Source organism: Carcharhinus amblyrhynchos, chromosome 2 (assembly GCF_965287045.1).
Source record: "Carcharhinus amblyrhynchos chromosome 2, sCarAmb.v2.hapA, whole genome shotgun sequence".
NCBI classification, from domain to species: domain Eukaryota; kingdom Metazoa; phylum Chordata; class Chondrichthyes; order Carcharhiniformes; family Carcharhinidae; genus Carcharhinus; species Carcharhinus amblyrhynchos.
Genome location: NC_137325.1, coordinates 129,452,804 through 129,478,101, shown reverse-complemented (window position 1 = coordinate 129,478,101; position 25,298 = coordinate 129,452,804). Strand labels below are relative to the sequence as shown.

Sequence of the window (25,298 nt, the reverse complement as noted above, 5' to 3'; positions counted from 1 at the left end):
TGCCTCTTAAGTGTCAGCGGGACTAGTGGGGTAAATGTGTGGAGTTAAGGGGGTACAGCCTGCATGGGATTGTGGTCGGTGTAGGCTCGATGGGCCGATTGGCCTCCTTCTACGCAGTAGGGACTCTATGAATGTTCAAGAAAAAAGTAATAATCTTATAATAGAATGAATGTACAAAAGTCTGGTATGTGATGCCTTATGCGGTCAAATGATCTGCCTATATTGCTGATTTTGGAAGATGGCCGCTTGAATCAAACGTGAAAGGAAGCCTGCTATTTGTGGAATTGTGAATAAAGGAATCAACCCCTTCAGGAGATAAATAATAGCAGAAATTATTTAATAATCAAAATGCACAAATGAGAGCCTCAGGCTGGTCCAGCTCAGAATTACTGTTCTTTTCCAGCTTTAAAGTAAACAATCAAATGAACCTGACATAATTGAATGGGAATCAACATGTAAATCACCTGATTTGAAGGTCTAAGATAATTTGTCTGCTGTCGATGTTTTCTGTGTATGTTTTTATCCCATCGATCCGTAAAGACTGAAAAGAAATGAACAAAGAGATAGCAGTGAGCGGGGTCTGTGTGCGTCATCAAAACCTTTCCCAGCAACTGGTGAGCACAAACCTTTGTAAAATCCTTTCAGGAGTACATTTTTTTCCAAAGGTAACGTGTACAAATAATAAGATGCTGTTGTTCTCCGGTATTAGTTATAGCTGTAATTATTATATTATACAGAATTAATTATATCTTAGTTATAATTATTACAAAGTAAGTGCTAAATTTACACAGTGGTTTTGGTAGTAGGAAATTACGTGATGGCCAAAGTTATGATTGAAATCGTATGCTTTACCAAGATTTTTAAGGAAGTAATGGAAGATTTGGTGAGAGTAGAAACAGGTGGGTAGGTAAGTGGAACATTGCAAAGGCAGGCTCACCAAGATGAAACTAGAGATTTGGGCTAATAGAACATTAGGGGTTTGTGGCTCAGTGGGAAACAGGAAGCAAGGTTAGTTGAACAAATGATCTAATCGAATTTTCAAAGAAGTCAATTAGTTAGTCCCTCACATTTGTTGCAAGCAAGGATAAAACGCAGCTCGGAAAAAGGGAAGACTGTTACTTGTGGAAAGATAGATTACCTGCGCATACCAGGAAGATCTTGGATTGTCAGCTATTTTGAGAAGAATCAAGCTTTATATAGCCTTGTGATATCTAATGATGGATGACTAAATCAGTGTAGCCAGATAAGCACAAGTCTGGACTCCTTGGACTTGACGGATCAAGATTGGGGTCACATCGGGGGAACGAGCAGAACAGGAAGTTCAAAGTTTCGCTGGGGACAAGAGCATTGAAGGTACAAGCAAAGAAGTGGTTCAGAAAACCAACACTATAGAAGTGCCATGACAAATGGGAGATGTTCTGAACCCCGTGAAGGAATGATAAACCAGAATAACCAAATCTGCCTCAAAATGAAGAAATTGCCAACAAGATTCCACTTTTTGCAGTACTTACTTTAACACAAGTTGGAAAGCACATGAACTATCAGGCAAATCATACTTCAGATAAAAAGACAAATTTCACTTCAAATAGTTGCCACAACCACAAGCACCCACATAACACCCCGCAAAGGGTGGCAGCACATGCCAAGTTCTCTAACCTGGTCTCTGGTACACAGGCTCTCTCACTTGCTCACTCAAACGATTCGGCCCTCAAGTCACGTTCACCAGCAGCACATTCTACCCTAGATCCAGGGAAATAGCCGTCACCAGAACAGCACAATCCTGCAGAACTTCCTTAGCTAGGTTCACAGAAGTCTGGGTTGCAAATTCTCCAGCATTTCCTTTACAAAACTCCTTTTATAAACCCCATTAAATGTTCAGCAGCAGTACAATTGCCCACTTCACAATGCTTGCTCTAACCCTGTCTTCAGCTTCCTGCCCTGTTTAAGCTTGTTACACAAACACAGTTCCTTGTAAACATACCTTCTCTGTTCTCCCCTCTGTTGCAGCTCTTTTGTGTGTCTGGCCACATGGCTTTAGGTCTTACCTTCAAGGGTCGGCAGGGCACAAGGACCAACATTTTTATTATTTAAGAAAATTACAACTGACTCATTTATAATTGTTGTAAAAAATCTTTTTCAAACAATGTTCACGAGACATTGTTAAAAGAAATAAAAACATATTGCTGACTGTACTGCTTCTGGCTCAGAGGTCATCACAAAGGCCAATAGCTAGCCGGTTGGAAATTTGAAAGGACACTTGTAAAATACTTGGAGGAAAGATTTTTTTTCCAAAGAATCAAGTGGGGTTGGAAAGGAATGGGATGTGGTGATGAGGTGTTCAAGGAAGTAGATGCAAGGGACCTTATCAGCAACTGAGATCACGGCAAATGAGAAACTATGGAAGATAAGAAAGTTGAAGAGATAGCTGTGAATATGGGGAGGAATGCCTATTTGGAATGAGAGATTTATGGAAAACAGGAGGGAATTAATTTAAGATTCCCACCATTTCCTTCTTAAATAAAAAGTAAACTTCTCCATAGCAGCATTTACTTATCTCAAGCAACTACAACTCACCTTGTCGCCTATGTCAACTTTTGTGAACCTGAAGGTACTGAGATGGCTGTTTGCTCCCTTCACAGCTGGTTCAATGGTTTCTTTCAACAGCTTCTCCACAAACTGACAGATAAACGGCCACATTTGTTTTACTGCCTAAAAATAATACAACAAAATAAACATTTCTGAACCATGATCAGGATACAAAATACAAAAGCAGCAGATTAAATAGACAGTGTTACACGGACAATTTTAAATAGAATCACAGATCAAGCAGTACAAAAGGCCATTGAGTCCAACACGCCAATATCAATTCTCTCAGAAGAACCATGGACTTTGTTCCATTTCCCTTCATTTTCACCAGACTCAGATTTGCTTTTCAAGTATTTGTCTACTTTCCTTTAAATACTCTTATGGATTTTTCTAGCAGTGCTTTTGGTAGGGTATTCTATGTCCTAACAACCTTTTGCATAAAGAGCATATACCGTTCTACTTGACTGGCAGCAGTAAAACTTTGAGTGATCTGTTCAGTTTCTTGTTATTTCATAGAATCATATATTCATAGAATCCCTACAGCACAGAAGGAGGCCATTTGGCCCATCAAGCCTGCATCGACAACAATCACACCCAGGTCCTATCCCCATAACCCCATGTATTAACCCTGCTAATCTCCCTGACACTAAGGGGCAATTTAGCACCAATCAACATAACCCGCACATCTTTAGACTGTGGGAGAAAACCAGAGCACCCGGAGGAAACCCACATACGCACATGGATAATGTACAAACTCCACACAGTCACCTGAGGCCGGAAACGAACCCGGGTCAGAACCTCAAGTCAGAATAAAGAAAGGAAATCAATAAAACAAACTACTTTTAAGCTTTAAAATCTTAATTAGGCTGATCATAAGATTTTAGTGACTAGGCTTCAAGCGTCTAAATGGGAGTCAGGGCCAAGAAAGCTACTTGGTTCCTCTGAACTCTGGGACCCTCTGTCAGAGTGTCGGTGCGGGCTCAATGGGCCAAATGGCCTCTTTCTGCACTGTAGGAATTTTAATTCTAACTCATCCTTCTATTACATAAAAAGACTTTGAACAAACATGTTTCACAATAAAAAGTAAAATGTGTAAATGGTCAAAGTGCAGTACTGATGTCCGTCAAAAGAATATAATCTCTCTTTATAGATACCAACTGATCTGCGGCATATTACCAGCATTCCTGTTAATAAATTGTTAAAATTTTTGAATCCTAGCAACTCTGTTGTTCTCCCCCTCCCACTCAAAAGTTGCTGGTCCTAAGACCTCACTACATAATCTTCTACATTGTCAACCTGCATGCATTTCATTATAATATTCAGTACTTGCTGATTTATTTTATTTAAAAGACGAAAGTTCAGGAAACCATATCGTGTTGTTATTTTGATAGGTTGGGCTGAATAACATTTTTCTGAGTTGTTGTAATTCTACATGATAAACCACTGGCCAACATCTGAACTGTAAACAGAATCCACTTCATACAGAAACTGAAGCACGATAAAAGTGGACAGTTCACTGCCAACCCGCCTCTTCCTTTTACTCAGATTACAATTGGAAAAAAAAGGATTTTTCAAAATGTATTTCGCAAATAACTAATTGAACACTCTGAAGTCTAAGCCATTAACTGGCAGACACTCCTACAACACCATTCTAGTCTACTACAATGGTTAGCACTGCTGCCTCACAGTATCAGGGACCCGGATTTGATTCCCGGCTTGGGTCACTGTCTGCAGGGTCTGCATGTTCTTCCTGCGTCTGCGTGGGTTTCCTCTGGGTGTTCCGGTTTCCTCCTACAGCCTGAAAGACGCGCTGGTTAAGTGCACTGACCATGCTAAATTCTCCCTCAGTGTACCTTAATAGGCACTAGAGTGTGGCAACTAGGAAAATTTCACAATAATTTAATCTAAGCCTACTTGTGACACTAATAAAAACAAAAGATGCTGGATATCTGGCTTGCATTAGGAGCAGCACTGCAACCTCACAGCGCCAGGGAGCCAGGTTCAATTCCAGCCTCAGGTCACCATCTGTGGGAACTTCCCACGTCTACGTGGGTTTTTATGGGTGCTCTGATTTCCTCCATAGTTCAAAGATGTGCAGGTTAGGTTGATTGGCCATGCTGACATCAGGCATTAGTGTCAGGCAATTAGCAGGATAAAAACATGGGGTTGCAGGGATAGGGCCTGGGTGCGATTGTTGTTGGTGAAGGGTTGATGGGCTGAATGGCCTCCCTCTGCACTTGTTGGGATTCTCTGATTTCAGCTGATCTAACAAGGTATGATGAAAGGCAACTATAACAAGCAATGGTAGATTTTGAAACAGATTCTGAGGATGCAGAAGACCTGGAGAGTTAGAGCTGACTAGTAGCAGCAGATATATGTACTGACTCAAAAGTTGGTCCCAATACATCCTGCGACTTCCCTTTTCATTCACAGGTTTTAAGTCGGTCCGCCTCGTGTCCAACGAGGGGCATACACGCGATGGGTCGTACTGGGGCTGCTCTTGGTTGTTCGAGATTGGCCTAGTGTTCATGTCGTTAGTGTGTGCCTAAACTGGACCAGATACTGGGCAAGACGACAGCTCAGTGACTATCGCTGATTGCTGTGCAGACACATGGATTTGGGCCGGCGTCTGTGGGAGTTTGCGCATTCTCCCTGTGCTCGTGTGGGTTTTCTCCGGGTGCTCCAGTTTCCTCCCACACCCCAAAGATGTGCTGTTAGGCTGATTGGCAGGAATAAATTGTCCCTAAATCAGATTCCCTCAATCTGGATGGCCATAAAACATTAGACAGGGGTCGTGGGTGGAGAGGGGGACTGGTGGTGTTGAGATGGCGGCGCGGGCTCGTTGGGCCGAAGGGCCTGTTTCCCGGGCTGATTTTGTTCTTTGTTCTTTGACTAATTAATTTCCATACTCTCCAGATTTTAGTACTTTCAAGTACTTTCCTCAAAAATCAATCAATAATACAGTACCTTGTTTATCCATTCTACCCGTTCCACGTCTGGGAAGTGAACCTGTAACAACAAAAAGATTGAGTGTCAGCACAAATCAACTGGAAAAGGAAAAAAAAAGAAAAAAGTGAGCAGAAACTAAGCACTAGGTGAGGTAATTTCTATTGGATCAAACAGGGATCATTTGAAGTAGAATTTTAGCTCCAGTAACATAATTGAGCATTGAGACTAAGCATGGAGCGTGACAGATATTTGGAACTCTCTTCCACAAATGGCAATTAATGCCAGACCAACTGCCAATTTTAAATCTGAAATAGATAAAATTTAGTTAAGCAAAAGGTATTGAGGCATATAGGCCAAAGGAGTTAGGCCACAGATCAGCTATGATTACTTTGCATGGCAGAACAGGCTCAAAGGGCTGAATGGCCTTCACCTATTCCTATGAGCCTTAGTTCAAGGAACTGCAGGCAAAAAAACTCTGCCAAGGCTTCTGAGAGTACAATATATGGAGCTGTTTTGTAAACTAAACTTCCAAACATGTTAATTTCTGCATGGCTGATGCAAACCTTTGTTTTAATATTGCAGAAACAAGAAAATTGGCCACTTTCTTATTTGTAGATCTTCACTCATTTGCAACATGGCCTCACAATAAAGAACTCTGCTGTAATCGAATACTGTACTGGTACTTCATTACACTTCACCTTAACATTAGAGTGAATCGGAATGGTTTTACAACAATTTTCTTCAAAGTTGTACATTTGCAAAAAATAAATCATATTGCATATCATTTATAGTAGCATTCAGTTTTATAAGCAGAGCTATATTTCGGTGCAAGAGAGGCAGGATTGCCAATAGACATTGGTTCTGGATTTTAAAAACTTGATTCACCTGAGCATATATGCATTTTGAATAGCAAGAACAAAGATTTATTTTTCCACTCAATCAAAAGATGTGCACGTTACTGGCAAGACCAGCATTTAATGAACATCCCTAATTGTCCTTCTTGGACCATTGCATTCTGTGTCTTTACACCCACAATTCCTCTTCCATGTTCTTGACATGGAACAGTACTGACTCATTAGCTATGACTAGGAGTGCCGCCAGGATCAGGGCTGCAGCCTCAGCCAGAGTCTACATTCATGATTTGGATGAAGAGGTAGAGATTAACATACCTAAGCTTGCTGCTGATGATGCAAAGCTAGGTGGGTATGCAATCTGTGAGAAGGACTGAAAGACTGTGGAGACTGGCTAAATGAGCGGACAATAGGGAGGCCGGTGGAGTATAATTGGGGGTTATTCATTTTAGTCATTAGAGTAGGAAAGCAAATATTTTAGAAAAGGTGTTAAAGTTAAAAATGTTGAGGCTTGGATGTATTTGTCCAAGGAACGCAAAGTAAGCAGTTCAGCAAGCAATTCAGAAAACAAATAGCATGTTGGCCTTTACTGCAAGGCAACTGGAGCACAACAATAAACAAGTCTCACTCTAATTGTTATAGAGCTTTGCTGAGACCACTGGAATATTGGGTAGAATCTTCCTGTCCCGTCAATTGTCTATTGACCTCAGGCAGGACTTTTCAGTCTTGGGGCAAGCACAGCCAGAAAATTCCAGCCATTGCATAGAATTTTGATCTCCATATGTAAGGAAAGATATAAATGATTCAGAGGCAGAACAACGAAGGTTCGGTAGATCGGTCTCATGGTGTCAGGGATGAAGAGGTCCCGGAATGAGGCTTAGAAAATTAGGTCTATATTCTTTGGAGTTTGGAGGTGTTCTCATTGAAGCACAGACGATTATAAAAGGGTCTTGACATGGTAACTACTGAAATGTAATTTCCTCTGGTTGGGAATCTAGAACAAGAATTTAGGAATGAGAAGAGGAGAAATTTCTTCATCCAAAGGCTTGTAAATCTGGAATTCTCTATCACAGAGGGTTATGGTTGTGCCATCATTGAATATATTCAAGGTAGAGACAGACAGATATTTGGTCTCCCAAGGAATCAAGGGATACAGGAGTGGCTGAGTGAGTGAAGTTGCCCAAGATTAGCAATGATCATATTGAACAGCGCAGTAGGCTTGAAAGGATATATAGTCTTCGCCTGTTCCTATTTTTCATGCTCTTACTAGCTGAGAGATGATAGTAGGTGTTGATCAAGTGGGAGTTTTCATCGTCCATTTAGGAGTGTGATGGAATACTCTCCACTTATCTGGATAAGTTAAGCTCCAACAACAATCAAGAAATTCTACACCGTCCAGGACAAAGTTGCCCACTTGATTGGTACCCTTTCCACAAACATTTACTCCCTCTACCACTGACGCACAGTGGCAACTGTGTGTACCATCTACAAGATGAACTGTAGCAAAAGCATCCTAGCGCCTTCCAAACCAGCGACCTCTGCCATCTAGAAAGACAACAGCAGTAGATCACAGAAACTCTAAAGTGTCATTTAGCCCATTGAGCCTACACCCACAACAATCCCACCCATGCCCTATCCTCGCAACCCCACATATTTACCCTGTTAATCTCACATGCATTAAGGGGGCAATCTACCTAACCCGCACATCTTTGGATTATATGGGATGCATGGGAACACCATCACCTGCAGGTTCCCAAGCCACACAGCATCCTGATTTGGAAATATATCACCGTTCCTTCACAATCACTGAATCAAAACCTTGGAACACCCTTCTCAACAGCACTGTGGGTGTACTTGCACCAGATGGTCTGTAACAGTTCACGGAGATGGCTCACACCATTTTCTCAAAGGTCACCAGGAATGGGTAATAAATGCTGGCCTTTCCAGCAATGCCCAAATCTCACGAAAGAATAAAACAAAAATAATGCAAGTCTTTCTTTTATGTCACTTATCCAGAAAGGCCTGACAGACTCATCATAGCAACCAACAGGTTCTTAAAATTATTTCTTTTTTGCTCACATTATCATTTGCCAAGTTATTTCATGCATTCATAGCTGATATAAACTACAAATACAAATCGTACATTTATCCTAACCTAGTCCTACTCAGTTTACTTTGTATTGTTTGCATATCATGAACCTCTATTTTGGTCATCCTTCAGCCAGCTGCTTTCTAAGGCTTAAAACCCCAAATCTATTCAACTGTCCTTTGCAATACTGATGCTCAATGCAAATCTCAATACAAAGCATGAGCTTTCGTGGCACTGACTCACCCGATGAAGGAACAGTGCTCTGAAAGCTCGAGCTACCGAGTAAACCTGTTGGACTTTAACCTGGTGTTGTGGGACTTCTTGCTGTCCACACTTCTGACATTGTAACAGCATTTATAGTTGAGGGGTGACAAAGAAAACTAATGGGTCACTGGCTGGCCATGCCCCTGAGGTGACCCACAGCAGCAAAATCTAATCCATCTTTATGATAGGAAATTCAGAGTTACTGATCCCATCTCTCACCTGCCTTTTAGCAAATAATCAAGGTTGCATGTTCAAGATCCTTTCCAGAGACAGGAGAACTAACAACCAGACTAATGCTCCATTACTGAGCTAAGGGAGTGCTGCACTGTCAGAGATGCCAACTTTCAAATGAGGTGTTAAACGGAGGGCCTGCCTACCTTCTCAGGTAGATGTAGAAGATCCCATGGCACCATCTTGAAGGTACCTCTGGTGTCCTGGCCAATATTTATCCTCAGTCAACATGACCAATACAGCCTGTCTGGTCGTTATCACATTGTTGTTGCTGGAACCCTGCTGTGTACAAACTGTCTCCAGTGGCCACAGTTCAAAACTGCTAGGATGATAGGATTGCTATAGGAGGCCAAAATGGGCTCAACTGGGCCTGTATTCATTGGAATGTGAAAGAACTAGGGGGAAACTAATTGAAATGTCTCCAATTCTGACAGGGCTGTACAGACTGCATGCAGGGATGCTGTTTCCTCTGGCTGGGGGGGTCTAAAACTAGAGGTCAGAGCCTCACGATAAAGGTAGGCCATTTAGGACTAAGATGGCATGAAATATTTTCACCTTTGGAATTCTCTATCACAGGAAGTTATGGAGGCCATGTCACTGAATACACTTAAGAAACAAATAGATAGATTTCTAGACTCAATAGATGTCAAGGGGTATGGGGAGAGTGCAGGAGTATGGTGGTGAGATAGAGGATCGCACTGAATGGTGGAGGAGGTTTAAAGAGCCAAATGGCTTTGTTCTGCTCCTATTTTCTATGTTCTCAGCTGTAAAGTGCTTTGGGACCCCTTGATGTCATGAATGATACTATATAAATGCAAGTATTTTTATACACTCATCCACTCTAATGGTGCCCTACACCATTAGTCAAATTCAGTAACTAAAAAGAGTTGAATGTCACCAGCAGCATTACTGCAAGCATTCTAACACATGAATACTTTATATTAGTGGGAAATGTAGAATGCCAATTACTGTAAAGACAGAAGTCTAAGTGTACAGAGCATCATTTTTCCTCCATTTGGTTAACTTTTGTACTAATGATCTTGTAACTCATTCTAATACTTCATAGAATCCCTGCAGTACAGAAAGGCAGCATTCAGCCTGTCGAGTCTGCACCGACTCTCCGACAGCATCCCTCCCAGTCCCTATTCCTGTAACCCAACAAATTCACCCCGACAATCCCCTTAACTCTGGTGTCTGGGGGACTAGCATGGGGTCAAAACCAAAAAAGAACGAATTGCTGGAAAATCTCAGCAGATCTGGCAGCATCTGTGAGGAGACAAAAGAGCTGACATTTCAAGTCCAGATGATACTTTGTCAAGACATTTATAAATGCATGGGATTATGGGGATAGAGCCTGGATTGCATTGTGGTTGGTGCAGATTTGATGGGCCAAATGGCCTCCTTCTGCATAGAGCACTGTAGGACCCTATGATTCTATGAACCTACACATCTTGGGACCCCAAGGGGCAATTTAGCAATCCACATAACCTGCACATCTTTGGACTGTGGGAGAAAACCAGAGTAACCGGAGGAAACCCATGCAGACATAGGGAGAACGTGCAGATTCCACACAGTCACCCAAGGCTGGAATCGTGTCCCTGGCGCTGTGAGGCAGCAGTGCTAACCACTTTGCCAATAGTTCTATTGACTCATATTAACTGACTCAACTATTTTAACATTATTAGAAATAACATTTGATCATGTTAGGGACCAGATGAGAAAGTCCAAGGTATAAACTATTTTGATTTTGGCATTAGTGTGAGCATAAAGTGTTCTGCTCCAGATGTGATTCCATTGACCCACTAGAAAGCTTTTATAAAAACAAACTTTATTCAACAACAATTAAAATATAATGAAAAGAATTAGCATAAAATTTACATTCAAAATACTTAAAAATGATCATTCTATTTCCATTTGTTCCAATTTAAGCAATACCCCCACAGTCATAAACCTCTCTTCAGAAACAGTTAGCAAGATACATAGGTTTATGTAAATACCCGGTCCTCCAGCCTTTTAATCCCTCTGGACAGAGATAGAGAGACATCCACCCTCTGATTCTCAGACAGCAGCCTCTAGAGGAAAAACTTGTCTTCAACAGGACTCCAGTGACAGAGAGAGAGGGGGATGGAGAAGACCTTTTGCAGACCTCAGGAGAGACATCTCTTTTCTAGTAAGTCCCCAGACATCCATTTTCAGACAGCGAGAGAGAGTGAGAACAAGAGCTACTATCCTTGTCAAATTCAAAGCGCAACTGCATGTTTTTTATTCTCTCAACAAGCCTAACTCCAGCCACACATGATTCTCTTGTCAGTCAACCTAATCAAATCCTACTCTGAATACCCCAGTGGAAGAGCCCTAACACAACACTGGCCCAGATTAAAACAAACACTCCAACAATCCAACAACCTTCTGCAGAATCAGCTGGTGGGCTGCTGGCTATTGACAATTTGGCATTGTAATCAGAATTGAAGTATAAAACTGTCCCATCAGAAGAAACATGACACAAAAATATTTCTTAAAGGCACAGTATCATCTCACTTGTTTCTCTTTTTATTGCAGCAGCGTGAAAGGAATATTTCGCTAATTTATTTATTTTTACTCATTCGTGGGACATGGATGCCACTGGCCAGCATTTATTGCCCATTTCTCGTGGCTTGGGAGGCCATTTCAGTGGGCAGTTGAAAGTCAACCACATTGCTGTTGCTCTGGAGTTGCATGTAGGCCAGATGAGGTAAGGATTTCCTCCCCTAAAGGATGTTAGTGAACCAGATGGATAGCTGAAATGCTGGTAGCTTGAATTGCAACCTTCTGGTTGAGAGGCAAGAATATTACCAGTCAACAACAACTAACATCCACTCACTTATGCCTCAAGTAACTGGACTGTGGGTACTATCAAAAGGATGTTAAACAAGCACATCTTAAAATTCCAAGGAGCAGAAAGGCTGCGTGAATTATTAAATATTTACTGCTACAAAATAAACAATTGCGAGTGCGGGTTCAGATCAGTGCATAGTTTCATTTTCTTAGAAAAAAATCTTCAGAATTGTTCAGAGGTAACTTTAAGGTCACTGAAGCTGCACAACAGACAAAAAAAATTTAACTAAATTATTGACTTAAAAACATTTGCCGAGACATGGCTGAAGGCCAGGAAACTAATCAACTCTTCATTTTCTTTCACTGATTTTCCTGCTGCACTGCAGTCCCATTTTCATACAGTAAAATGCCTTAACTTCCGCAAAGCAGCAGAGTCGCATTGTCATTCCACTCCCAATTTCTCATCACAAAATCTAGCCGATCCTTCCCTGCCTGACCAAGCGAGAACTGTGTAAGGCAGCAGCTCCTGAGGCCTTCGGCCAAGGGCTGCAGAGTTGGAGGTAAGGAAGCAATGCCTCCTTTTCTTGCAACACTAAACTTACCTGCTTTACCGCAGCTAAAGGTCCAGCCATTTTCAGAGGTCTTGGAGAAGGTAGGTACAATGACTCCAGGAGTCGGTTGTGAAAGAACCGAGCCTTCAATGCACAACATGAAAATAACCAATAACCACAAGTCTGTGATGACCACAACAGGTCCCAACTGGGACTAAAAAGGTTAATGGACCCTCTCAGAGTCTCGCTTTATATAGGGCTCAGTATACAAGCTCCACCTGGTTGGCTATTACAATCCCCAGGGAGCTTGTATTCAATGAGCCCAACTGGCAGGTGAATTAGTGATTCCCCCATGCTGATCGTGGGGGTTATGACAGTAGGTTTGTAAGATAAGTGGGTAAGATGGAGGGCTGGGATATTTAGGTGGTCAGTGATAGCTTTTCCTGTAAAACAGAACTGTCCAAAGTTTGCCATTTATAAATGTACTTTTGGACTGTTCTATTTGCCAGTGGGAGGAGGTGCTCACCAGCAATTCTTTGGGGTATCCCTCAGTTACAATAGACCCTGGAGTCTATAATGGGCCCATAAATGATGAGAGGAACAATGGAACTTGTTCCTGCAACTGCTGAGACACAGAACAGGGGACTCACCAGGAGCCTAGCTGCATTTGGCTACAAAACGTATTGGGGTTGTCGTTGCAGTCTTGCCCGGTGCTGGTTTTCTGAAGATTGAAGGTTGTTTTCCCCCATCTTCCACAATCAAATGAAGTTAAGAACTCCAACCTCCATGTACACTGTTCAAAAGGGTGAGTGAAGAATAAAATGCTGGGCAATGACGCCATCAGAAAATGGAATGTGCAGGGTTGATCTCCTTCACTGCTTCTGAAATGGTATTCGCCAAACCACATGCATCTCATGGGATAGCCAAGATTCAAGTCTCAAAAACCTATGGGTCAGGCTTCAAACATTCAATGAATCAGATTCCTGAAACTCTCTCAGGACAGTGAGAAATCAGACTACACTCAGTGAATATTTCATGCAGTTAAACGTCTGCAACACAATTAAAAATCAATAAAATTGGTCTGTCTTCCTGTACTTTGTCTAGCGCTGTTGCAAAATGAGAACAGTTTGAAGGTTGTGAATCACTTTTGGATTTGACTTTCAGTGAGTGAAAGAGAGTGGGGTACTTTAACCCTATTCACCCGATCAGAAACCAGGAATCTGAGCACTTCAGACAGTCTGGATTTTCCATTCTAATCGTAAACTGACGCTTCCAGGCAAGTGACTAATCTGCTTGTCAAATCAGGCTGGATCCTAATTCATGTCTGCTAATCGAGGAAAATAAAAAATCACTTAAGTTGGGTTAAGAATGGGAGCCATTATGGTGTCTCTGCCAAGTACAGGCCATCATCTTGAGGATCAGGAAGCTGAAGTGACCTTGCACACAAGTTTTCTTTATTTTTTTGGAATGGACAGGGGCAAATGGGTGCACTTCCAAGCTCCACAAGGAATGCCTCAGTTGTACTGAAGCACCTCAAGAGTACAACTCTTTTCTATGTTGACAAGCTTTAAAATAACTTTGCAACACAGTGACACAGTGGTTAGCACTGCTGCCTCACAGCACCAGAGACCCCAGTTCCCGCTTGGGTCACCATCGGTGCAGAGTTTGCACATCCTCCCCGTGTCTGCGTGCGTTTCGTCCAGGTGCTCCAGTTGCCTCCCACAGTCCAAAAGACGTGCTGGTTAGGTGCATTGAGTGAGAATTTAACGTGGCCAGTGTATCCAAACAAGTGCCAGAGTGTGGCGATTAGGGGATTTTCACAATAACTTCATTGCAGTGTTAATGTAAAGCCTATTATTGTGACAATAGATAAAATTAAAAGGGAACGTTTGTAAGATCATTGTAAAATGTCTGAAACATTTGCCTTAATGCATTGAAGCATTATTGCTTTTTGTACAATAGTCATTTTGTAATGTTCTCACAGATTTATGAATAAAGTATATTTTTGGGGGGGGAAAGCTCCATAAGGAACGTTTAGGCCTCCTCATCCTGCCCTTCTATGAAATTCCTGAGAATCCTTTTCCTCACACTTACCTGATTCTCATCAAGGTTTATGCAGAGCTATCAGTCACATCTTGACCATTTCAGACAAGAAGGGGCATAACACTAGATTAATGATGCCCAGCAGTTAAAACTGCCCTGGTTTCATTGTGCTAAACACAGCACTTTTCCTGTTCTGAATCCACTGGCAGTTAAACCTGTCTTTGATGTCACCTTGGCTTTAACATTTTAAGAGAAATATATTCTGTACCTCGTGTTGGAAACTCAATTAAAAATGAGAATTTCAAAAAGGCATTTGCATTTGTATAACATCTTTCATGAGAGAGGCAATGGTGTAGTGGCATTGTCACTGGACTAGCAATCCAGAGACCCAGGGAAATGCTCTGGGGACCCAGGTTCAAATCCCAGCCCTGCAGATGGTGAAATTTGAATTCAATGAAAAATATCTGAAATTAAGAATCCATTGATAAGCATGAAACCATTATCGATTTTCACAAAAACCCATCTGGTTCACTAACGCCTTTAGGGAAGGAAATCTGCTATCCTTACCTGGTCTGGCCTACATGTGACTCCAGAGCCACAGCAATGTGGTCGACTCTCAACTGCCCCCAGGGATGGATGGGCAATAAATGCTGGCCTAGCCAGTCACACCCACATGCCATGTACAAATAAAAAACAAAATTCAAATACTTTACAGCCAATGAAATATTACTGAATGTGGTCATTATTTTAATATAAGAATCACAGCAACCAATTTGCACACAGCATTGTCCCAAAAACAGGGAGCAGTAGCATAATGTTACTGGACTTGTAGTCTACAGGCCTAATGGCCAATGCTCAAGATACAAGGTTAAATCCCACCATAACAGATGGGAGAAATTCAAATTCAGTTCAGTTAATTAATAAATCTAGAATAAAAATCTAGTCTCAGGATCATGAAATGTTGTAAAAATCCACGTTGTTCACTAATGACCTTAAAAGGGAAGAAATCTACCATTTTTATCCAGTCTGGCCTACGTGTGACTTCAGATTTACAGCCTCATGGCAAAATCTTAACTGCATCCTGAAATGGCCAAGCCAGTCAGTTGTATCAAATCACGTGGACGGTAGTAGTTCAAGATGGTGTCTCACCGCTACCATTTCACACTTAGAGATGGGCATTTTCTTAAGAGCAATGTTCATTTTCCAAAACCAAATGTTAAAAAAAAAGACCATATGATCTGCTATTGTGCTGCTGATCAAGGGATAAATGTTGGCCAAGGCACTGGGAACTACTTCTTTTCAAACATGTCTACCTGAGAGCAGCCAGGAGCCTGGTTTAACAACTCATCTGAAAGATGGCATCTCTGGCTGTGCAGTATTATACAGAAGTGCCTGAACAGATTGGGGCCGGGATTTTCCATGCATCTCCACATTGGCCACTGGCAGGATCTTCTGGCCTCGCCGCTGTCAACTGAGTTTCCTGTTTTATGGACCCTGCTGCCCAGAAACCGTCGGTGAGGGTCCACCATCGGCAGGGCTGGAAGATCCCGCTGGTGGGAACAGCAGGAAAACTCTGGCCTCTGAGTCAGATGGCTGTATGTTGCAGCCCAACTCTACAGACAAGACTGTTGACACTTCATACGAAATATGACTTCCATCAGGAAAAAGATACAAAAGTCCGAGGTCACATACCAACCGGCTCAAGAACAGCTTCTTCCCTGCTGCCATCAAACTTTGAATGGACTTACATTAAGTTGATCTTTCTCTACATCCTAGCTATGACTGTAACACTACATTCTGCATTCTCTCTTTGCTTTCTCTATGAACCGTATGTTTTGTCTGTATAGCACACAAGAAACAATACTTTTCACTGTACGATAATACGTGACAATAATAAATAAATCAAAAAATGTTGGTTTGGTTTTCAATTACTTTCTGTACTTTCACTAGTGATACATCTACTCCAAGGTAACATAAATTTCTTATCTCTCTCTCAGACTAATTAATCTCTTGTCTCTCTCTCTGATTAATTTTTCTTTCTCTCGATGCATCGACACCTTAACATAGAAGCTAGAAGAAGCAGGAGTAGGCCATTTGGCCCTTTGAGCTTGCTCTGCCATTCATTTTGATCATGGCTGATCATCAAATTCAATATCCTGATCCCTCTTTACTCTTATATCCCTTGATCCCTTTAGCCCCAAGTGTTATCTAATTTTTTCTCAAAATCATATAATGTTTTGGCCTCAACTACATTCTGTGGTAGTGAATTCCACACAATCACCAACCTCTGGATGAAGAAATTTCTCCTCACCTCAGTCCTAAAAGGTTTCCCCCTTATCCTCAAACTATGACCGCTAGTTCTGGATTCCCCCACCATTGAAAACATTTTTAAATCTACCCTGTTAGAATTTTATAAGTTTAAATACTTGATTTTGTTGCATCGAGCTATCTGTTTATCTTCACTGAATTTGTATGTAACAGTAGGGAATGTAGCATAGCAACAACTAAAATACATCAGGTTGGTGACAGGTACATCAGAAGCAAGAACACTATATTGTGTGGAGATAATGAAACTACAAGAGAAACTTGGAACTAAGCCAAACTTAAGAGTATATGTTGATTGTCAGCCTTTATAATGGGATCAGATAGTGTTGCAAACACACAGAAATATTAATGCCCATTTGCATAAAACTTTTAACAAAAATATTATTCAGTATCACTGCCACCATCAAGGCTGCATTAGAATGATTAATTTTCATATCAGGAAAGGCCAGCACAAGTGCTGCACAAACAAGTTCACAGAATCATAGAATACCACAGTGCAGAAGAGGCCCTTCAGCCCATCGAGTCTGCACTGACACATGAAACGCCCTGACTTGCCCATCTAATCCCACTTGTCAGCACTTGGCCCATAGCCTTGAATGTTATGGCATGCCACAGTACTCTTCCAGGTACTTTTTAATAGGATATGAGATATCCCACCTCCACTATCCTCCCAGGTAGCGCATTCCAGACCGTAACGACCCTCTGGGTAAAAAGGTTTGTCCTCGAATCCCCTCTAAACCAACCACCCCTCACTTTTAACTACTGTCCCCTCGTAACTGACCCTTCAACTAAGGGTAACAGCTGCTCCCTATCCATCTTGTCCGTGCCCCTCAATGTTGAGCGCCTCAATCAGGTCACCCCTTAGTTTTCTCTGCTGCAGAAGTTGTTGAAACTTTAAAACAATTGAAGAGCTTTCCAACTCCTATATATAACATGCGTTTTATGCCAATTTTATTGAAACTGAAGCTGCATGATTTGACCACACTGAAAGAACAGGTCGACTGCAATATACTTCACCTCAATTTCACAGCAGAAAGGATGCCTGCTCTTCCAATTTAAGTAGGCAATTAGGAATAAAAACAAAACCAGGATTTTTAAAAAAGAGAAAGTAAAATACTAAGGAAGGTGTGAGAAAGGATGGGTGTGAATACTGCAAGGAAATACTGAGAGGATAAAAGAAGAGATGTGCCAGCAAGACGGGGAAAAGAGAGAGGAGAGAAATGGCCAGAGTTTTAAAAATGTCAGATTCAGCTCATCAGAAGCTTGACACAGCACCTCATCATTCAATTAACATTGAGTTCAATAATTTCAGATCTTTACCGCTGCTCCTATCTTTCAAATAACTGGTCATAATTCTGCTGTTGCCATTTACAGCTTCTTTAGACTCAACTTCTGATTCCTTATATGTCCCATTACCATCTATCTGTCTTCTCTCTGCACCAGCATGGCTAATGTCATTTAAATCTCTCTTGCCTTCCAATCACACAACTTGTTTCCCCCCACCCTGCCACATCCCCTTTCTGTGCCTCTGCGCTTGCTTAAAAACTCACCAGCTCCATAACATTTTCTAGATCCAACGAAAGGTCACAGATGTGAAAAATTCATTGTTTCTCTCTGCATGGATTCTGATACCTCCACAGTATTTCCAGAATTTTCTATTTATATTTCAGATTTCTAACATCTAACGTATTTTATTTTTGTGGGAAACATTTTAGAAGCAAGAGAAATGTGAAGCTGTAAGGGAGCAAGAGGTGAAGGAGTGAGGGAGTGAGTGGGGAAGAGAATAATAACAAGCAAGGAGAGAGAAGCCACCATACCCAAGGCATATCTGAAAAACTAGCACGAGAGGCAGAGAGGACACACAAGAGAACACAGATGAGAGACAAAGAGATGGTGGCAAGCACAGGCTGTCTCAATCTTTCCTTGTAAAAAAAAATCAATAAATGACAAATACAAATTCTGTTGTCGGAGAGAGTCATGGTACATTTGAGTAACGTCTAATGTGATTTCATAGGCCTGGATGTAGCTCTGAATTCTAATAAAAAATACTCATAGATTTTAAATGCAGTCTCAGGTAACTAAACCATTATGGATGAAATATTACAGAGAACATCAATAGCATTATGTACTTTAATTCTAAATTTGCAAGTTACTGCAAAGCGATCCAAAGGATAAAATTGACATTTCAAGTAAAATACAGCATCCATTGTGCCTGATAAACAGCTGGCCGTATCGAAAGATAAACAGATTTAGCATTGCTATATCCAGCAACATCTACTGCTATTTTATTCTGGGGTGATAAATGCAAATAATGGCATCTAATCACCAAGTTCTTAAATGAACAGAAAGACCATCATTGGAACAGACACGGCTGTCACATTTATTTCCTTCTACATATAAAAATCAGTGAAGTAAAATAAGGCTCTGATCAGACCCCATTTAGAATATTGTGAGCAGTTTTGGGCTGGGCCCTATTACTAAGGAAGCATGTGCTGGCCTTGAAGGAGGTCCAGAGGAGGTTCACAAGAAGACCCTTTATAAGACCCTAGTCAGGCCTCATTTGGAGTACTGTGTGCAGTTCTGGTCACCTCACTATAGGAAAGACATAGAAGCTATTGAAAGGGTACAGCGGAGATTTACAAGGATGTTGCCTGGACTGGGAGGCATGCCTTATGAAGTTAGGTTGAGGGAGCTGGGACTCTTCTCCCTGGAGAGACGAAGGTTGAGAGGCGACCTGATAGAAGTTTATAAAATGTTGAGAGGAATAGATAGGGTGGATTCTCAGAGGCTATTTCCCCAGGTTGAAATGGTCGCTACGAGAGGACACAGGTTTAAGGTGCGGGGAGGAAAGTACAGAAGTGATGTTCGGGGTAAGTTTTTCACTCAGAGGGTGGTGAGTGAATGGAATCGGCTGCTGTCAGTGGTGGTGGAGGCGAACTTGCTGGGGTCTTTTAAAAGACTTCTGGATGAGTATATGGGGTTTAATGGGATTGGGGGTTATAGATAGGTCTATAGATTGGTAGGTGTTGATGTGATCGGTGCAACTCGTGGGTCGAAGGGCCTGTTTGTGCTGTAGTGTTCTATGTTCTATAAGAATGATCCCAGGAATTAAGGGTTTGTTATTTGAGGAGCAGTTGAGAAATCTGGGTCTATACACAATGGAGTTTAATTGAAACTTACAGAATTCTAAGGAGCCTGGATAGAATGGACGTGGAGAGAATGCTTCCACTAGTGGGAGAGACTAGAACCAGAGGGTACAACCTCAGAGTGAAGGGACACTCCTTTAAAACTGAGATGAGGAGGAATTTCTTCAGCCAGAGGATGGTGAATTTATGGAACTCACTGCCTCAGAGGAGTGTGGAGGCCAGGTCATTGAGTGCCTTTAAGACAGAGAGAGATAGGTGCTTGATCAATAAGGGGCGCAAGTGTTATGGGGAGAAGGCAGGAGAATGGAAATGAGAATCATATCAGCCATGATTGAATGGGACTGAATGGCCCAGACTTGATGGGCTAAATGGCCTAAATGGCCTAATTCTGCTCCTATATCTTATCATCTTAAAATGGAGGACTATTTGCACACACTATTTTATTCATGAATTACACATGAACAATTGTTACATACAAGAGCCTGTAATCCCAGATCATGGCTGGTCAGAGATTACAGGGTGGCCAGCAGAAATATTTCAGATACCACGAAAGCCTACTTGAAGGAGATTGGCGCTGACCTCAGCAGCTGGGAAGAGAATGCACAGGACTGCCCAGGAGGGCGAGCTCTGCTTCACCAAGGTGTAAATTGGCTTTGAAGCCAGGTGGATAACAAAGGCCGAAGAGACGAAAACAAGAAGGCTCAAAATTCTTCATCGACCACAGACTGACCGCGATAGCCGATGTGGAATGTGGAAATTCTTTCCTTTTAATACTGTTTCCTCAGCCTTTTATTTTCCTTTTCTACCTACTTTACTTTGGACTGATTTGACCCCTATGTCTTTCCAACCTTCCTTGTGTTCTCTCTCCCTCTCTTGACTCTCAGGGTGCAATCTTCCTAAAATTGCGTAGAGTGTTGGGTCAGCCACGTGAAACTCGCCAGCTTCACTGCCGCCTTTTCTCGCCTGATTAAACAGCACTCTGTGCAATTTCAAAGCATTGGCAAGGAGCACACAATAAGCTGGATGGGCAGGCTCTAAACACGACAGCAACACCAAGAGTCTGAGATTGGGAAGCCCTTTTAAAAAGGATACCTTTATCTCAAAGTTAAGTATGTCCACCTTCACCACCCCTCACTCAAACTAATATTGGGATATTTCCCCGTCCTCAGTTGCCCCAATGGAGGAGGGCATACCCCCTATGCCCCCTTGCCAGTGCCCTCGCCAGGGGGCAATGCCTAGCCATGTCCCTCAACCCCATGACCTACAGGCATTTCAGCGTATCCGGCATGGCCATTACAACTGGTTTTAGTGTGTGGGGAGGGGGAGGGGGTTTGCAGTCTAGGTCTCTGTGGCAGCCGAAAAGCGTGCTTTTTAGATAGCACTTTTCATGCCGGCAGGACACCACAAAGTCCCTAAAAGGGAGCCAAGTGCTTATGCAGATTAATGACTAACAATACAGAGCATGTAGCAGCCAACAATTTGTACATAGTAAGCTCCAAAAAAAAAAAAGAGCCAGATGATGATGATGATGATAATGAAATAATGGTGTTGGTCAAATTTTTTTTTTTATTATTCATTCATGGGACATGGGCTTTGCCAGTTGGCCAGCATTTATTGCCCATCCCTAGTTGCAAGTCAACCACATTGCTGTAGCTCTGGAGGCACACATAGGCCAGACCAGGTAAGGTCAACAGATTTACTTCCCTAAAGGCAATTAGTGAACTAAATGGTTTTTTTTCTGACGATCGACAATGGCTTCATGGCCATCAGTGGATTCTTAATTCCAGATAATTTTTGTTGAATTTAAATTCCACCATCTGCCGTGGCTGGATTCAAACCCAGGTCCCCAAAACATTAGCTGAGTTTCTAGATTAATAGTCTAGTGATAATAACACTAGGCCATTGTCTCCCATAATGATAAATGCTGCACAGGACAGCAGAAGGGAACCCCCCTTTCCTTTCTGAAAATAGGGACACAAGATCTTTCCCATCCACTGGAGAGGGAAATGGGGTCTTGGTTTAGTGTCTCAACCTCAGTCAGCACACTATTATCTCCATATTGCACTGTGGTATCAACCTAGGTTTTGCGCTTCAGCCTCTGGAGTCTATGCAGTACATCAGTGTATGGTATTTCATATAGTTGCTGCAATACCCTCTCAGAGATGAACAATCACAAAAATAACTTGCATTTAAATGGCATTTTTGACATAAAAGAATGAAAAAGGAACACTTGAAAAACTATTCTTTCACATTGACACAGAAATAAAAGCTCCACCACAGGAAGGAACGTGCAGCAGTCACCTTTTTGTCAGCTAATGATGACAAAGGAAGATAGTTATTGTAATTAGAGGACAATCACCCCCAGTCCCCAGACATCACTGCCGGAGTTCCTCAGGGAAATGTCCTAGGCCCAACTACCTTCAGCTGTTTCAATGATTGCACACGTGTTCAACACCATTCAAGACTCCTCAGATATCAAAGCAATTTGTGTCCATATGTAGCAGGACCAGGGTTGGGCTGATCTGTGGTGAAAATGTTGCCACTCAAGTGCCAGACACCAGCTCCACCAAGAGAGAATCTAACCATGCTCCCCTTGACATTCAATGGCATTACCATAGCTGAATCCCCCACCATCAACATCCTGGTGGTTACCAAAAACTAAACTGGACCAACCACATAAATACAATGGCTGCAAAAGCTGGTCTGAGGTTGGGAATTCTGCAGTGTGCAACTCATCTCCTGACTCCCCAAAAGCCTACCCACCACCACCAATACACAAGTTAGGAATATGATAGGATTTTCCCCAATTGCCTGGATGGACATACAAATTAGGCCACTCAGCCCCTGGAGCCTGCTTCACTGTTCAATAAGGTCTTTTTGTAACTTCAACCCCACATTCTTGTCTATCCCAATAACCTTTCACTCACTGGGTAATCAAGAATCTATCTATCCATCTATCTAGCTCTACCTTAAAAATAGTCAAAGATTTTGCTTCCGCTGCCTTTTGAGAAAGAGGGTTCCAGAGGCTCAAGACCCTCAGAGAAAAGATTTCTCCTCATTTCAATCTTAAATTAGTGACCTCTAGTTCTAGATTCACCAACAAGAGGAAATATCCTCTTCACATCCACATTGCTAATGCCTGTCAGGAACTTAATGGTTTTGATCAAATTACCTCTTACCCTTCTGAACTCCAGTGGGGATGAAAGGCCAACCTTGCCAACCTTTCCTCATAAGAAAACCTGCCCATTCCTGGTATTAATCTAGTAACCCTGCTTTGATCTGCTTCTAATGCGTTTACATCTTTCCTTAAATAAGACTACCAATATCGTACGCAGCTCCAACAGTAATCAAGAAGCCCAACAACATCCAGGACAAAGCAGCATACTTAATGGGGACCCCATCCACAAACATTCACTCCTTCCACCACTGACAGCAGTATGTGCCATGCACAAGATGCACTGCAACAAGTCACCAAGGCTTCATCGAGAGCATCTCTCAAACCCATGTCCTCTACCACCTAGAAGAACAAAGGCAGAAGAAGTCTGAGAATATTACTACCTGGAATTTCACCTCCAAGCCACACACCACCCTGACTTGGAACTAAATTACTGTTCCTTCACTGTCATCGAGTCAAAATCCCAAAACTCCCTTCCTAACAATACATGGACTGCAGCGGTTCAAGACGGTAGTTCACCAACACCTTCGCAAGGGGAAATAGGAATCGGCAACGAATGCTGGCCTGGTCAATGACACCCACATCAGTGACTATCCCATAGTCAAATAACCTTCTAACAATTAATATCAAGAATTACACTAGAAAAGTTACGAGCACCTTGCTACAGGGGCAACATTTGGGATATTCAATGAGCTACTTTTTCTCTTTGTAATTGACTTCAACAATATTTAATGAGAACAGCAAGGAGCTACACTTTACTGGATCATGCCATTTCTTCCTGGAAGGAAAGGGAAGTAATAAACAAATTTAACAGAGCCCTAGGCAAACAGAAAAGCATCATAAATTTCAAAATAATGTCGAAGATGACTGGGAGGAAGCAGAATTCAAATAATGAGATTACTTCCATTGATTCTGATATATAATTACTAATCAGTCTGCCAGACAAAAGAGCATAAATCTAGCCAGCTATATTTTATTGTCCCATTAAAAATCCCACTGCATTAATAAAACATATTCCCCTCACTGGGGACATCTAACTTTACAAGGAAAATTCAACAATGCCTGAAAGTGTCAATTAATGTACGTACACACACACACACGTACACACACACACACACACACACACACACCATTGTAAATGCATGGCCATCATTGATGCCTGCTGTGTTAGCTGTGGTTCAGTTAGTAGCTCTCTCAACTCTGAGCCACAAGATCCCAGGCTCACCTGAGCGCTACAATCATTGCTGGTACATTGTACCGTACAGAGAGAGTGCTGCACTATTGAAGGTATCATTTTTAGGATGCGATGTTAAACCGAGATCTGTCTGCCTGGTCAGGTGGATGTAAAAGATCCAGTGCCACCATTTGAAAGCAGGGGAGTTATCCCCAGTGTCCTGATCAACGTTTATCCCTTAACCAACATTACAAAACCAGTTTATCTGGTTATTATTACAATGTTGTTAGCAGGGGTTTGCTGTGCACAAATTGGCTGCCATATAGCCTATGTTACAACAGTGACTACGTTTCAAAAGTACATCATTGGTTGTAAAGCATGTTGAGACATCCAGTGGTCATGAAAGATGCTAGTTGAATAAAATTATTTCTCAAGAAAAAATGTTGTGTGTTCATCTGGCAGGGGAAACATGTGAGCAAGTAAATAACTCACTATTCTTGTCGAAAGAAACCCTGCCCCCCACCAAATTGTACAGAGCATATTCCCTCCAGCTGCCTTTCAATTCAAATAGAATAAATTTCTTCCTCACCTTCAGTGACTCTCGCATCTGCACCTTCTCAATGACTCTTATATCCTTCCTAAAGCGTTGTGACCAGAACTGGACACAATACTTCAGATGGAGCCTAACCTACCAGAGCTTTATAAAGGTTCAACAAAACTTGCCTGCTTTATACTCAACGCTTCGATTTATGAAGCCAGAACCTTGTGACTCAGAGGTAAGAGTGTTCCCAACTGAGCCATGGCTGATGCCAACTATGTACATTTTTGTTATCATAGTGAAGTGGAATTCCCAACCAATGCTGTATGGGATAGCACAGCAACACAAGGGGAGGCAGACAAAAGGCCAGATGATTTCATACCGGGGGTGGGGGCTGGAGTAAAAGGAAGCACAAAATTAGTGGGCAAACAATATCAGTACATCAATGTGCTAGCTAATTCAGAGTTAGTGGCATACATCCAACAGCAGGCTGCCTGACATCTCAATCCAATTACTTGGGAAGATTCACGGGATTTATGATGGGGGAGAAGTGCGTAAACAG

The 25,298-nt window shown here is 42.0% G+C and overlaps 1 protein-coding gene across 3 annotated transcripts in view; it reads right to left on the bottom strand.

Annotated features, from left to right (window-relative positions):
- The window catches only part of LOC145358587 (extended synaptotagmin-2-like), a 210,131-nt gene that overhangs the window by 142,278 nt on the left and 42,555 nt on the right, over positions 1-25,298 (bottom strand). For all 3 annotated transcript variants that reach the window (XM_080212771.1, XM_080212779.1, XM_080212788.1), the window contains exons 2-4: positions 5,554-5,595; positions 2,575-2,709; positions 465-541 (exon numbers count right to left, since the gene is read on the bottom strand). In XM_080212771.1, coding sequence (XP_080068897.1) covers positions 465-541; positions 2,575-2,709; positions 5,554-5,595 — 254 coding nt within the window. The remainder of the gene's footprint in view (positions 1-464; positions 542-2,574; positions 2,710-5,553; positions 5,596-25,298) is intronic.